Below are 16,597 nucleotides of genomic sequence, written 5' to 3'. Positions count from 1 at the left end.
CAGTTCATGCTGAATGGGCTGAAGTGATCACTGAACTTTCTGATGCGTATGTGGTATAATGACCTATTCAGCCCTGTTCAACTGTGTAAATATCAGCTGTGTATCTGCAACACGCTATTGTGTGCATCTGATGTGCTGGTATGGAAATGTGCGCTTATGTGCTCCTTTGCATGCATAAACATGATCGAAACATCAGGCTAGTGTTATTACCCGCTACAAATGACACCTTGCTGATCATATACTCATCAGTAGTGGTCACTCCGGTAACAATAAAAAGCTAAATGTCACCCATAATAAAAATTCACTTGTTTGACCAAATCTTAGTTTAAGGTAGATACAAAATCACTACAACACTAACACATGGTCTGAACATCAAGTTATATTTTTGAGAAAATACATGCACAGTTTTGGAATAGGCCTAAAAATAAGATAATCTGGACAGCTTTATCTCATTCTTTCTTTCACTCTGCCTCCCCTCCCATGTTCCTGCTGTTGCATGCTGTCTTCCTGGTGCTGCAGTGGAAGGTGGGTAAGCTCATTACAGAGAAATAATTAAACATTGGTGCACAGCTGGTCATCATCACTGAGAGCAACAGCCACTGCTTGATGCATTCTGTTTGTCCTCAGATAAGACCCACGGCCTTTAACCGCTTGGATGCAAGTTCCTGTTTAGCCCCGCTTGACAAACAGCTCAAGCCATCCCCAGCCAACGATTCTGATTCCTTTCCTTTACCCTTTCTTTCTTTTTTTGGTGGGATGCTTGGAGTAAAAAGGGGGTAATGGGTAGTGTAGGTGCAAGAAGGGGGGTACGATTCAATTTGTGCGGTTTGCGGTCCACCATGTTTAGGTGCCAGTTGTGTGCATCTCACACCAAATGTTGCCTGAGGACCTTGGCTCACAGATGGCTTGTCACATCTGTTGCAGATACTAGTGGAAGATCTCCACAAAAACACCCATGGATGAATAATGAGTTCCCTTCATGCTCGTCTGTATGTTCTCTATGAGCATTTACAGGTCTAGTAACATTGCAAAAATATAGTGACAGATGTCGGCTACTGACAAATTTGAAATTATGTCTGCAAAAACTCTTGATGTCATAGTGATTATTCAATTTCTTACAAGCCCCAAAATCCCAGTTCTATGACCTAAACACATCACAAATACATTTTGTACAAATACAGAAGTCACAGTGTTTAACCCGTCAAACTGCAAACGACAGACTGAACCAAGAGGAAAGCTCATAATGGCCTATTAGGAGATTTAACAAACCCGGCGCTTGTGTTCTCTCTTCAGTGTTCCTCACCATCCAATTCTCAAATGCCACACACTTGGCAAAACAGAGCTCAGGATGTGGCTCAAGAGCTGTACCCCCTCCTCCGAATCCCAACCAACCCCTCTCCGCCACCTTCACCCTCTACACCCTCCAACACCCCCTCAACCACCACCCTTCTCCCTACCCCCACCCCTCCCTCGATAAGATCATCATCTGTCGCTAGACTCTAGGGTCTGTTCCTGCACTCCACAGATACTTGGCAGACCAATGAATGTCCCTTTGTGTGGAGAGATCCTCCTCAGATAGCACCCAAGATGCTCCACGCTGGCATCTGTTTGTTTTTTTGTTTTTAAAATGTGTGTCCTCTCTTTCTTTTCTGTTATGGTGCAGAGGAACAGGGAACCTCATCTCTCCCTTCAATGGCATACGACTGAATACTAATGAGTTTCTCATTGGCAGGGTGCCAGCCTGGTATGATTTAAAGAATATATGGGTGTGGACGATTGACAGACAGAGACCATAAAAGAGGTGAACTACCACTTTCTAATAATAATATTATTAGATATAATTAAACACTTAAACACTTCATAAAACCCGGAACATGCTATTTACCCTTCTATTTCCCATTAAGGTTGGAAAAATCATCAATCAATCGGATCTCCACTGGAATTTAAAACAAAGTTCTGTAGATTTGGACAAAGTTTGGCTGCACAGCATGAATTTGTCATGATGTTTAAGGGGTTTAAGGTTTTGAATATAGTATAAAGTTCATATTAAGTCTGTTTTGTAAGTTACACATTTCTAAAGGTAAAAAACACACTACTACTCTTTTAATCAAAATGCTATAATGTCCAAACAGGTTTGACTGAAACTGAAATATTCTTTCCCTTAATTTGTTGAAATGCATTACAGATTCACATTTCACTGTGAATGTTTCTATTAATGCACATGAAGTGTAAGCCTGAATTTTCTCAATATAATTTCTGGCCCGGAGTAAGGTCCCTGCGAATGTTCAGAGATGACAAATGACATCATCAACTTGCTACTGCAGATTAACATTTGTTAAAGCAATGGCTCTGCTCAAGCTATTTTCAACATGAATTTGACCAACTCAAAGGAAAAGAAGTTTCCTGAGCCCCCCAAAAAAAACCCAGATTACTGACCGAGCTTATGGTTATACTTCAACTTTTTCCAGTTATCTTATGTCAATATCTATCAACAGTGAGGGCGGATGTTATGGGGAAACAAGAGAAGAGGCAAGTGGGAAAATGTGCTTGAGCTTAACGCGGCAGATGATCCCTCTTGATATCAAGCAGTACCTTTGAATCAAAGCAAATAAATGACTGCTGTTCAAAGTTCAATAACCTGTGCGTGGCAATTCACAGATGTCTTACTGAATCCCAGTCATCTCCACTGACAGGCCGTGTTATAGAGCCAGCAAATGGGCTATAAATTAATATACCATGAGAGAGGCATATGGGGTGAAATGGAATGCACTGTATCGGTTCAACAAAAGGTGCCACATCTTTAAAGCAGTGATGTGATATGAAATTTTACAGCTGAAGGAGAAATGTCGCAGAGCTTTGATAAGAGAGCGATGAACTTTCCCCCCCCCCATCCAAACCGCTATTATCAGGTCCTAGTGAGCAAAATGCATCATTTATAACCCACAGCTCACACTATTATCTCTGAGAAAGGCGCTTGTTTTAAAACAGTGGAGGACCCCCACCACCAGCAGCGCCACCTCGTCTCCTCCTCACCCACCTCTACCCCCCAACCCGCCCTAACCCGCCTAGATGTGGCTGCTGAACAGCAGGGGGAAAGTTGACCGTTTGCTGGAGAGCAAGTTTCCAGGCAACGGCATGAGTTTGGCCATATGAGGGGGGTGGGGTGGGTGGGGGGTAGATTCACCCCTTCAGGTCAGGCTTGTTTTCTGGCTGTGGAGGGCTTGGGGGTGAAAGAGTTAAACAAGCCAAAGGGATTAGGGCATTTTAGCTGTGACACTCCACACAGGCTGAGCAGGGGGTGGTGGGTGTCGTGGGGGTCCCTTGGATGGAGGACTCCATACCCTTGTTGTAGCAGGACCCAACAATGCCTGCAAAGTATTTTTTCAAAGACACAGATACATGTAGGAATACAGGTATTTCAGCCACATCGCCAAACACAAACACTGATATTGGATGCTTCTGAAAACCCCCCAGCTTACGTTCAATGTTAATGTTTTAAAATTTTGTGATTTTTGCAATATCTCTGCATGGCACCTAAAAAGCAAAGGTCCGACATTTTGGGAAGTACACATATTTGCTTTCTGATGGAGATTTAGATAAGAATATCTGCCCTTTTAAAAAAAGAATCATAGCTACAGCTAGCAGCTTAGCAGCTGCATAACGACTGGAAGGAAGGTAAAACAGCTAGCCTGGTCCTGCCCAAAGGTAACAAAATCTGCTTACAATCACCTCTAAAGCTCACTAACGAACTCGTTATATATCTTTTTTTGTTAAATCTGTACAAAAAAATCTAAGTTTTAAAACATAAAGCTGCCTTTTTACAAGAAGTTAATGGCTTCCAGCAAGAAATAGTCCGGTACATAACCCCCCATAAAATAGAATTGTCGTTTTTACACTTCAGTTTTTGTACGGATTTAACAAACAAAAAATAAAACACTGGTAGGTGGATTTTGTTACCTTTGGACAGAGCTAGCTGTTTCCCCCTGTCTTTGTGCTAAGCTAACTTAACTGGCTGCTGCCTTATATTCAACGGCAGATAAGAGAGCGGTATCAATCTTCTCATCTAACTCGCCGCCAGAGAGCAAACACTATTCCTTTAATGAAAAGGCAAACCTTATTTGCAGGTCTGCGACAGGACTGTGAAAAGTCAGACGCTACATGCCCATCCACCCCAACCTCCACACACTTACTTTCCGCCTCGCTACATAAACGGCACACTATTTCCTGCACTGGCATTGAACGTTGGCAGTGGACGTAAATCGTGAGGTGTGAAATCGTCCAATGTGGACATAATTCCTAGGGATACTGGACTCAGTGTTAATGTGGGGATCCAAAGATAACCCAGGATCTTGCCATGCCCATGATCCTCTTTGAATTTGAACTGCAGTAATTAAAGTTAAAGAAGTGAGAAAGTTTAGAATAGTACAGCTGCACACGCACACTCACTCACACACAAGAACTTGGTCCCGCAGTACATTACCAACATGGAGACTGTTGTTTGGTGTCATTGAACAATTGAAATATACCAGCTGTCAAGCACTCTGTTTCATCAGAAGCCTGGTGAAGTCAGCAGCAGGCTCGCTGACAACAATCTCTGAGACATCCATCTTTAGAGAAGCACTGCAATTTCTATTGATAGCATGTAAAGGGAGACAGCAAAACTTAAAGAATGACTGTCCTCGCACAGAGATATCACCATATCACCGACAACATCTAGAGGACACACACCATTCCTGCTGGAATCTGATTATTTTAAATGCTTTTCTTAAAATTTCAGAACCATCAAAAGGACATTACTCCACCTGAGTGTGTCAGGATGAATGAGTAATTGATGGTATGTGCATTGGGAATGCATGTATTTGAGATGGATGATAACAACGCTAAGACTTTAGCTGCAAAAGAAGTTTCTATTTTGTTTGTTCAGTCTTGTCATAAATAGTGTGTAAAACACAGCATGCCATGATATTGTTGTATTTGGAAGGAAATATAGGTAGAGATTGGTTTGAAAAATCCTCATATGACTGTGAAATATCTAAACAAACAACTTTTTAGCAAGGAACACACGTAAACACTTGCTACATTCTGCAGTTAATTCTAGACTATTTTTAAAGTACTCCTGAATCTCCTCCCAAGTCAATTACCAGGCTGCAACTTCCCCTGGGTAACGGGGAATTCTGTTTTTTCCTGGGTGACCTAGTTGTCTTTTGTGAGTAGGTTTTAGCCGGAACAGTTTGACAGTCAACAGATAAGATGGATTAAGCTTTTTTTTCATCCAGTTTTGATGTGAACAGCGTAAAAGCGGGTTAAATCATTGAGTTTCAGGAGTATTTTTAAATGCCTGGAGATAGTGCGATAAAGGAGCTAAACCTAAGACTTGGGCCGGGAAGGTCAAGGTCGCGGCTTTGGAGAGCAGCTACCCGGTGACGGGGGCCAGCTCTCGCCTCTCTCAGAGCGAGCTGAGTGCCGCAGCCGAGCCCACCTCTCATCACTCCCAGAAAAGATACACGAAAGGAGTGAAACAAAATCCAGCGAGAGCTCGACGGGCGGCATCAAAGAGCAGTGCACCCTTGCCTTGTGTGGGTGCCTGTGTGTGTGTAAGTAAGCATGTGTGTGTGTGTGGAGGGGGGTTGTTTAGTTCCTGCTTGCATTCGCATGCATGCATGAGTGAGATGGGAGTGTGTGTGTGTGACTGCCTATGTCTGTGTGTACACTGTAAAATATCGTTCCTCCATGAGCAACTAGCTCCATAATTATGTTTTGATTATTTGTGAGTACTAAAATAAAACAGCAATTAATCTGTTGATGTAAGACAGAAAATAGAAGTACGACATACATATTAAACAACCCAGTTTACAGAGCGATGCAACATTAAAATAAAATCACATTTTGAGAATACAATTTGTACAACCCCCTTTCCCCCACCTCCCTTACCCACCTCCCCAAACTTGATCTGAGGCGTGCTTAACATGCGCATAGGAGCTGACAGCCGTACAATCACGTGACGCAGCTCAGCCAATCCTGAATTCATTTGAACTGTTAAGCCGCGCCGTGATGAAGCCTCTTGAACATAAGAAAAGGTGAAGAGGCGACTGAAATAACAAACAAATCAGAATGATACACCAGGTCAAACGCTGCATATAACATGTTTGTTTATCACATGTCACATCTGGCCAACACTGAGAGGTTTTTGGTTGGAAACATTTCTGAGGGGACATATTTAGACACATTTTGTGGACGTCTATTCCCCCACTGCTCCTCATGTCGGTGACAGGGGAGAGTAATCCTATACACAGGCTGCTATTGTGAAATGAGAAACTAGCCTCCTTCACTGCCAGAGACCAGATGCACCTCTCTCCCTCTCTCTCTCTCTCTCTCTGTCCTAATCTGTAAACGACTTAAAGGAGCCTTATCTCCGGGCTCTTCTGCTTCATTTCATGCTTGATTTACTTTAATTTGTCTGATAGGGCACAAGGATTTGGAAATGGCCCATCTTTCGGTGGAAAATGTTCTGATTTTTCTCCGGCATTGTTATGTGGAGGTTTTTGACTTTTCTCTCCCCCTCTCTCACTCCTCCTTCTCTTTCCTCCATCTCCATCTCTTTCCCACTCTGCCTCTTCCTCCCTCTCTCCCTCCCTCTCTCTTTCTTTCTCCATCATCTCTCTTTTTCTTTTCTTTAGAGGGAGGGGGGGTGGGGGGGCATCTTGCTCCAGTGCAACAGTCTGTTTGAGTGCATTTAGATTCGAGCTAACACAGCAGAAACAAGTTTTCCATGAGGTGTGATTTTGTGATGGGCGATGGCGACACTGGAGTCGTGTTTGCCTTTCAGATCCACATTGGGCGCAGAGCAGCCGAGTGCTTCAAACCACAAAGATCTTATGTTTAAGTTAAGAGGCGACTGGCCCTCCAGTTTAGCAAGTGGGTGAGCGGCTGGTGCTGATAAAGTTGCTCTACAATGAGGGACAGGGACAAGCGACATGTCTACAGATGCCTCGAGTTCTTTTTCTGCTGGCGGAACTCAAGTACTTGCATGGCTGTCTGGCTGCTCCCATCACCAAGACATTTTCCCCACTTCTATTTAGTGACTGAATGACAGTAGAGGCAGTGAGCTATGATTAGAGAAGCCCATATCTTACCAGATCCTGAATAATCTCCATCCCCTCCCACCAATGAGCAAGGCACAGAGGCGGCACAAAAAGCCAGAGAAAAAGAGACGAGGAGAATGGGCAGAGCTGTCCTGTGTGTACAGAGATGTCATATACTTCCACTGGCGTCTTCTACACACTCAGTGTGGCCACTGAGAAGCAAAGGAAAAATCTAAATTCAGTCAGTCTGGCTAATCTGAATAGTGGCAGTCATAATCAAAGAGTATTTAACATTCAAATCTGTGGAGGAAAAAAAAGGGGTGATAAAAAAGAAACCTCCCACATGAATTGGAGGTCTGTATTAAACAATTACAGTAATTCTCAACTGCCAGTAATGTGTGATTTCAATTTCCCACACAAACTGACATGAAACGTCACTAACCACACCTCCAAACACAATGTGCATAAATACATGGTTAACTACACACACACACACACACACACACAGAGGAAGAAACAGGGAGAACATTGAAATTCATCTCACAGCCTGAATTTACTTAACTGCGGGTCTGTGCGCGGTGATAAACGGAGTGATGATCCGGCAACACGTCTTTATCCATGCTTTGCTTTAATTAACGGCGGCTTGTTTGTTGAAAAGATGATTAATATGCCAATGAAAATTGCATAATTGAATACCACAACACCCGCACAATCAGGAAGGAACATGCCATTTTTTATTAACTTTTTATTATCATTATTATTACTATTATTTGGTATTTTAATTCACTTGACAAGAAGGCCCCACCCCCCACCACCCCTAAACAGAAAAAAGAAGGAGGTGGAATTGGCGTGACCAGCGGGCCCAACTGGGCCCAGCTGTTCATCACCAATGAGAGGCCTTCACAGGCGGGGGCACTGTTCTGGTATCAATACCCATCAGGGTGAAGGCTGTACATGAGTGTGTGTGTGAGAGAGTGTGTGGGGCTTGGGGGAGAGATATGGCTTGGATGGGACTGAGTGCATTCCTATAGCCAAATAATAATGTGAGGACACCAAACTCAATGAAAGTAAAAAGTCATGCACATGAAACTAAACACTATCTGAAGCACTTGCAACCAGATTTTGCAAGAAAGCCTTGTATGAAAAAGAACTACAAACCAAAGTCACTCAAATATACTTTGTAGTTTAATTTAAAAAAGGCCAAAAGAAATGAAAATTTCCACACGCAAGTCAGTTTCAGTTGAGCAATCCAGAGTTTACCCAGCATTATATCCCCTAGCACCGCTTGCACGAGTGTCTCCATGTTAATGCTAAATACACATATCAAATATTCAACCAATTACAGTGATACCTCTTAGAAAAACGTGTGCAGCTACAGCACCTGGGAGGGTAAGCATTGCAGAACAAACATATTCAGGGAGCTAAAGAAAGACGCGATGGGTATCAAGTCCCTGGGGGCAGAAAAACCACCACCAGCTGCGCTTTAAGTCAGCTTCATATTTAGCAACAGTTCTCATTTTCTTCAGAATTCTTTAGACTTGTGAATGTGAAATAGTAATCACAGTAAAAAGATGGCATTGTAAGTGGACACAAATTCAGTTGAAATCCGGACAAAATGGTTGGAAGTGAATTATCTTATTAAGGGCATTCTCAGCATACCACATCCCACGTATCCACACAAAACTAGAACTGAATATAGTGACATCTTCCTCAGATGATAAGAACAGTGATTGCATTTTGCCCTATTTTAGATTATATAACTAACAACCATGAAGTTCCTTCATAAAGCCTCTTAGTATAGCGGATCAGTGACTAAATTTGCATCAAGGCGATGCAGCATAGGAGTACAGTGATTTGTCTAATCTCTTGTTGCATATTTCATCATTATAATCACACATTGTGAATTTGTGAAAGGGTGTGTGAGTGTTGCGATGGGGGAGGGTGTCTTCTCTGCACACAGGTGATGCATATAGTATAAAGCCTTCATCAGCAGTCTCTTAAGAAATAAATGTATTTGAGAAAAGGCGGACAATGTTTACACATAGCACTTTGATTGCAATTTAATTTTACATCACTCAGGGCCCTGAACTCACAGAGAAGCTGATGATGGACTTTCATCATCAGTATCAGCAATCTCAGTGTCATTCATGTTTTGTGAGACTTGTCAGAAGACTTTGAATAAACCCCTGGAGGAGTGAGATAAAACCTTGCTTTTCTGAGAGAGAATTGCAATGATGCACGTCCAAATTTCTTGATTACAAGACGAGGGGGGGAAGAAAATAAAACCTTAAATGAAAGCCTGCGCTGAAAGTTTTCAGTTTGCTGATATAACAGTCAAGTGTGTCTATAAGTCTACTTAAAACGCTTAGGTATCAGTGGAGACAGCTGCGACACCCTCGTCTTATGATTCTGTCGAGACAGTACACTATCAAACCTTTCATACCGTTCCCAAGCTACATTTCCGGTGACAAAAGCTTTGCGAAAGCCTCCTGAAGGATTCATCTATATCCTAATATTTCCAATCCAATTTAACTGGAGCAGCCAGAGTGGTCTGAGCACTAGTTTACCAATCTTTGCTTTCCAAGACTCTGTGTGCTGAAGGCTTGAGGGGTTCAATCAATGGCGCTTTGATCTCGGCTGGAACCATAATTATTTAACATTGTTACAAGGATTTCTCTAATCCATCCTACCATTAAATCCCTTTTACACCCTCATCTTCTGCAGCCTAATCTGCATCTGGGTGCGCCGTTTGTCTCTCTCTCTCATTTCGGCTCGCCCCTCCTTCCTTGACGACACCCTGACTTTAAAATGGACTTGGGTGCTGAGTTAGAAAATGCCTTGTTTACTGCGAACAACCTGACTGAACTGTGCTCAAATGGACTGTCGCTGTGCAAGAATTTAAAAGTTTTTCGCTGTATTTGTACTGGAGTTTGGGTCAGATTACTTTCAGTTCAGTTGGGGCCAAATGTTAAAAAGCTTCTACAACTAAAATGCAAAAATATGAACATTGTGAACTGTTGATTACAATGAAACAGAATTGAAAGTTAATTGAATCTTCTCAACAGAGACCGCATAACCTTCCATCTTCATTGAAGTGTTTTCCTGTTTTTCCTCTAGAATATGAAGTTTCTTTAGATGAACTGTGGGAATTTCAAAGTTCAGGTGACTGATGCCCAAAAGGTTTAATCCCATCTGTTTATTTTGGTGATCACTTTGACTCCCAACAAAAAGGGCCCACTGTCCTTTAGCAAATATTTGTGTGTCTGTGTTTCACCACGATATAAATAGCAGCACGGGCAACCGCAAACATTTGTTGAGGCACCTGCCACAGTATCGTGGCCATCTGGTCCTCCATTTCTCCTAGCATGACATATGTGCATTAAACCTGAAATGGCTATTGTTTTTTTTTAATTTCTTGTGGAAACTGGAAAAAGACGGATCGGCCATAGACCCTTCTTGGTTGAATGGAGTCAAAAATGAGACTCGAGAGTTTTTACATCTGAGTGAAGCTGCGTTTTCAGCGTGTGCATGTTTGATGTCTTGAAAGGGGAAGGAAGGTGGTGGATGAAAATGGGGGTTTGGGGGGTGGGGGGGGTGGGGGTGTTCTCTTTGCTTATGCTCTGCTTGTGTCTGACCGTCAGGTAAATTCTCAGATGGCCACTCCTTCAGCTGACCCCTACCTTGCCCTGGCCGATGCCCAGCTGGCACCAGGAGCTGAGCAAGCTGTGCCACGCCGGCCGTCAGGGACAGCCAAGAGAAGAGATTTGTGGACAAGGTGATCACATGGCTTCTGTTACCTCTCTGTCACACTCATCTCCTCCTTCTGTATCTCCTCCTTTGCTGTGTGCCTTATTTTACGTGTATGTGCTGCAGTATCTTAGATCCTGATGTCACCACTGTGTATGATGCAAAGGCAGTAATTTACAATCACTTGACATGGGATTTAGAATGTCAACACTTTAGCTGCAATCTGACAGCTACTGTACATAAGTCACTCTACAAAGTAGAGTAGTAAAGTGTTTTATGTAACTTAAAGAGTGAAATAAAGATCAATTTAATTACATTTAAAATGTCAATAATGCTTGCATGTTGTTTTACACGTTGTCTCTAATGTTGTATGCGTTGAAGGGGCACTCCAGCAACTTAATAGTGCACTTCCATAATGTTGAGGGACTTACAAGAAACAGATTTTTGCTTAAATCGTCAGAATCAAAGCAGCAGAGCCTGAGATATCCTGACTTTTAGTATCAAGTATAGGTCAAGCCCCCAAAACACTGGATCCTACATTTCCCATTATGCAACTCATTTGCATCTCTAGTTAGAACCCCCTGCCTGTTAAATGCTCATGTATGCCCCCAGTTTGTATTACAGGCTTTTTGATCAAAATTTCAAGTCTCCAAGCTCACGTTGAAATAACCTGATAACCTAATCATTATTCTTTTTTGACTTTGGAAAGCTCCCCCCAGAGCCAAAAAAGACATTATACAACAGTTTAACAGGGTGAGTGGCTGTGATGAGTAAACGGAACTTGTTGTGAAGTGCCCCTTTAGTAATGTTGTATTCTGCAAAGGTGTAGTTACAGACACATTTCCAGTTGGGTGGACAATAAAGTTGTATTTTATTGTATTCTGCACCTATTGTGAGAAATGTTTATGAAGACTTGATTAGCCTGAAACCCTGGCTAATACTGTTACCAATAAACACATTACATGCAGAGTATATTCATGTGTACATGCTACATTACAATAAATTCAAGTTAAGGGCTGTACAACCAGTGTAGTGTTCACCAGTTATATACAGTATGTAATTTTATACTGAAACATCACGTCATAGGTGGACAACACAGACTGGAATATATGCATTTTCTATAGTTAAAGGCCAGTGGACCTCTAATCCTGCTTCAGATATTCATTAGTAGTTTAGAAGTAGAAGTTTATCAAATTAGATTAACACATGTATGACTAAATACCACAATGAAAAAAAATGTATTTTACAGGCTTAACACTTTTAGTAGATCGTAATTACAGCGCTCCTAACGAACCCTGGATTTTCATGACTTTCATAAGGGGGTGTAGTTTACATGAGCAAGCATTTAGATAAGGCTGAGAACAAGTTCATTAGCAGAGTTAGCTAGCTAACACACACCATTCCCAATTAGCCTAGAGGAGAGCGAGTACGAGAGAATGAGAGAGACAGAGTCAGATTCCTATCACCACTAGTCCATGAAAATGAATAGAACAGCATGACACGCTATCTTCCAAATCAGCGGCTGATTGCGAAACATCCGTGACGAGAAATGAACATGAGACAGAAGATCAGTGTGCAGATTTGCTTAAGGACATACTTGTAGAGACGAGGGGAGAGAAAGGGAACTCGCTGGGTGTTCCACATCAGAGACCCAGCACTCTGAACAGCAGAGAAGAGGCAGCTATCAGATTAATAGTGAGTCATTCTGTGCGGTTCTCGGCTGTTCCAGACAGAAAGACAATCAGAGAACACGGGGCAATCGCGGACAGCACTTGACATGAGTTACTAAAGTGGAGATGAAATGCAGGGACAAAAAAAAGTTCAATTAAAGGATGTAGATTGTAAAGGCTTTTGTTGTTACTCAGCAAAAGGGAAACGGTATGGAGGTGCTTCAATAGAATCACCAAAGCAGGTGGGCATGTTCTGAGTTAGCCCACCTCATTAAAAGGTTTCACTCTCTTTTTATGTAACGGCCATTACACATCCTATTCAGATGCACACGTGCAGTGATTAAAAATTATCTGTTGGTGATCATAATCACACCTGCTTAAACTTAAGCCAAAGAATAACAAAGAACTTTTGAATGCTGAACTATCTGAACATTTACAAAGAGATTAAAGGGTAGACAGTCTCAAACTAAATAAATTTGCTTTTAATCGCTTTGAACAGGAAGTCATGTCATTTCAAATGCTCCTATCTGATTGTCTGATTCCCCTCTTTATTCAAATTATAACATGCCCATCTGACTTCTCCAGCACAATGGGAAAAATTAAAAAGGGAAATGACCTTTCATGACAGCCATGATGGGAGAGTGAATGGCATTATTATGCGCCAAGATTAATTTCTGCCCACTCTGTGCTGCCCATTGAGAAAACAGAGGGGCATGCCTGCCTCAGTATAAGTCACTTACTAATTGGTTGGTATATCATAGAGATGTCGAGAAAGTTACATTGATGGTAACATGTTGATTTCAAACTGAAGTTTTTTGTTTTTCTTTGATAAACCTGGGGTGATTGCATACAGTACATATATAAAAGCATGTTTCTTTAAGTTGGATGCAGCCATGTGCTAAGTGCCATTTTTCACTTTCACAAATACAGCAGATATTAGGACACAGTGTTGAAGTCTTCAAACTGGATGTCACTTGATAACTTGGAACCACTCAGGCTGTAGTTTAGTAAAACATGAAATGGGCATCATGTCTCACATCACCTCTTCTGCAGTTCAGCCATCTTCACTGTTTGCAAGAGACACTTTACTCCCATAAAACTCAAGTCTCCCTCCTCTCTCTCTGCTGCCTGTCCAGCAGTGTGTTTCTGAGCCTCTAATTCTCATTCTGGTGGCTAAGTAGAAGGGGGAAGGATAATTACAGTCAGTCATACATCTAGTCATGCTACAGCCATCCCTCCTTTTCAAAGCAGTATTTTTAAGCTCAGCATTTTCTCGCCCAAAAGGGCCTTTTCCGCATGTGATGCCTTCTTTTTGTCATGGCCCCCATAGTTCTGAGCTGACCCCCTCAGACCTGTCTCCTGACTGATCACAGTGATGGTTTATTACTGTCGTCCCAGCGTTCTTATCTTTAGCCAGCAATGCTCATTTCCTTCCCCAGATTTAAATGCAAATGTGAAATTTAATGATAAATGCATTATCTGATAGGTGCGATAACACTGATTCACTGTCAGTATAAAATACACACCCCGGGGGGCTTTGAGCTAGCAAGCACAACTTGCCCAAATCCACTTTTTTCCTCCCTCTCTCTCTCTCTCTCTCTCTCTCTCTTTCTTTCTTTCTTTCTTTTTTTTTTTTTACAAACGCATGTACCTGCAATAAATTCTTGAGGTCATTTTATGCATTAAACGGAATCATATTTTGTGTGTTCAGCAGTGTGGGTGCAGGCTATTGCTGAGCAGTAATTGCTGTGCAACTATCTTGTTCAATGTATTATCCATCACTCTGATGAAGTTAGTTTTAGAAAAAGGGCAAAACAAGATAAAAAAAAGTGTTGTAAACTCTTCAAAAAAGCTACATCTGCATTGCATTATAGGCTTCTTTAAAAAAGAAATGATAAACCTGCTTTTTTGAGCAAGCAGTTGTTGGAAATTGAATGCACTGAATGTGCACTTACCATTCAGTTAAAGCAGCTCGTTATATAGCATGCAGACTTCTGACTTATTTGTCCATCTATAGTTGCTGTACAAGACGTAATGCTTTCTTACTTTTGAACCAGACATGTATACAAATATTCTGTTGATCCTCTTCTATTTGATGCCAAAATCAGTACCTTACCTCAAACTATGCAACATGCATTGCAGTTAAGTGAAAAGTATCTAGGAAAGTGATATGAAGACTTTTCTTACTTGGACCATCCCATTCGTCTGGCCCCACGGTGGTATGCCTGGTCTTCTCGCCCTGCCCGTCCATCTCCGACTCTCCTGCTTCTCGGTTGCCATCTTCCCCTCCTGCAAGGCAGGGGAAAAAAAGTCCCATAAAACACACAAGACACAAAGTGAGCACTCAATACAAATTTAATGCTCACACATCTAATTTAATTAAAGGAGCAGTGTGTAGGATTTTGTGGCATCTAGCAGTGAAATTGCAGTTTGCAACCATTTGAATACTGCTCGCCTCACCCTCCCCTTCCAAGCGTGTTGGAGAAACTACGGTGGCAGTGAAACTCGCAAAAAACACGAAAGGTCCTATCTAGAGCCAGTGTTTGGTTTGTCTGTTCTGGGCTACTCTAGAAAAATGGCGGTGCAACGTGGCGGCCTCCATGGAAGGATATGAAAATGGCTTTATTCTAAGGTAATGAAAACACAACAATTCTTATTTTTTTAACTTATGAATATTATATTCCATTTCTGCCAATAGATCCTCCTAAATGTTACACACTGGACCTTTAAGTACTGCATTATGGACTGTGCCGCCCTTCCAAAGGGTAGATTCTTAGGACTTTAGATATTATCCCAGAAAAAAACATTTAGGTTTATATTACTTTTTCCTGTAATATTTGAGTGTGTCACAATCTGAAGTCATGTGAGCCATTGTCATTGTGTGCACCTGTGTATTTTTGTGTTTATATAGTTCTGTATATGTACATTTGCTGTGAGCTCACCAGGTCCAGCTGCATACTTTTATGTAAAAGGAGTTCCCATGAGTGCTTGCAGGAACAGGAGGAAGCCCCATGGAACAGGAAGGAAAGCAATGTGTGGGAGAGAGGCGGCTATTTATTACTCTTTGATCTATTGTGGAGCTGGCTAGAATGTGTGTTATAGGATGTAGGGCTGATTTACAGTCTCAGGGCTCACACAGACCATGCTAAGGGATATTTGGGTATCTCTCTCCAAGGTGTAAGTGCTTAAAGACCTTGTTAAACAGACTCCACCTCTAAGTGTGCAGCGTTAACACTGACGGGAACGCTCTTAGATGTACTTGCTGTAAGAAAATCTATCTTTGCATGTCTACAGTAAGCACAGTTTGTACTCAAAGTTTATAGGCACATAAATCAATGCTTAGTAGGTGCCCCTAGTGTGGTTCTCTGAAAAAATCCAATGTGGTTGACGCAGTGGTTGCAGTGTCTCTCCAAACTTGGGCAAGTAAGAGCAAACCTGCTCGGGGGATGTAGTGGTAGGTGATAGTTTGTGGAGGAACATTTCTCTCACTTTTGTCACCATATCGTTTTCATCCCTTTGATGTTTTAAACCCAATAGTGAACGGTCAAGGACAGGCCTGGATTACTACAATGGATTACTACACTTCATACACTCAACAAGGAAAAAAGGGATGAATGTGTAGATTTAAATGTGAATATATTAGGATGACAAAAACAATAGTTAAGATGTGGCTTACACACCATGTAATAAAATAATACCTCTCACCAAATATGACAGGACATACATACATACATGTTGTTGTCATATGGTTGTTTACCACATCTGTATCTGATTTTCCCCCCACAGCTTCCAAAAAGCATTTCAAAGTGTTAGTTATCACATTTCCAGTGACAACTGCCACGGGACACACACTACTTCACTCCAGCGCCGTCCGTCCTCAGTTAGGTTAATCTCCTGATCAAGCACACACACCATGCTTGTTTAGCTTTTTTTGACATGGCTCACTTCAAAGAAGGTAGCAAACATTGCCAAAAGGATGTCAGTTTTCTGCCGCACACTAAAAGAGGAGATGTATATGAAGTAAAAAGGGATACTGAAGGGAAGTCTGCAGAAATGTCCTACTTACAGTACATGAGGTCATTATGACCCAGTTTTGCT

General features: G+C 41.8%; 1 protein-coding gene across 2 annotated transcripts in view; it reads right to left on the bottom strand.

Moving 5' to 3' along the window:
• Window positions 1-16,597, bottom strand: part of zfpm2a (zinc finger protein, FOG family member 2a) — a 116,184-nt gene that overhangs the window by 61,592 nt on the left and 37,995 nt on the right. For both annotated transcript variants that reach the window (XM_044207980.1, XM_044207979.1), the window contains exon 3: window positions 14,687-14,788. In XM_044207980.1, the coding sequence (XP_044063915.1) occupies window positions 14,687-14,788 (102 nt within the window). The remainder of the gene's footprint in view (window positions 1-14,686; window positions 14,789-16,597) is intronic.

This window comes from Siniperca chuatsi, linkage group LG9, assembly GCF_020085105.1.
Source record: "Siniperca chuatsi isolate FFG_IHB_CAS linkage group LG9, ASM2008510v1, whole genome shotgun sequence".
NCBI lineage: Eukaryota > Metazoa > Chordata > Actinopteri > Centrarchiformes > Sinipercidae > Siniperca > Siniperca chuatsi.
Note: the sequence above shows the minus strand (reverse complement) of the source record. Positions and strands in the feature narration are given on the sequence as shown.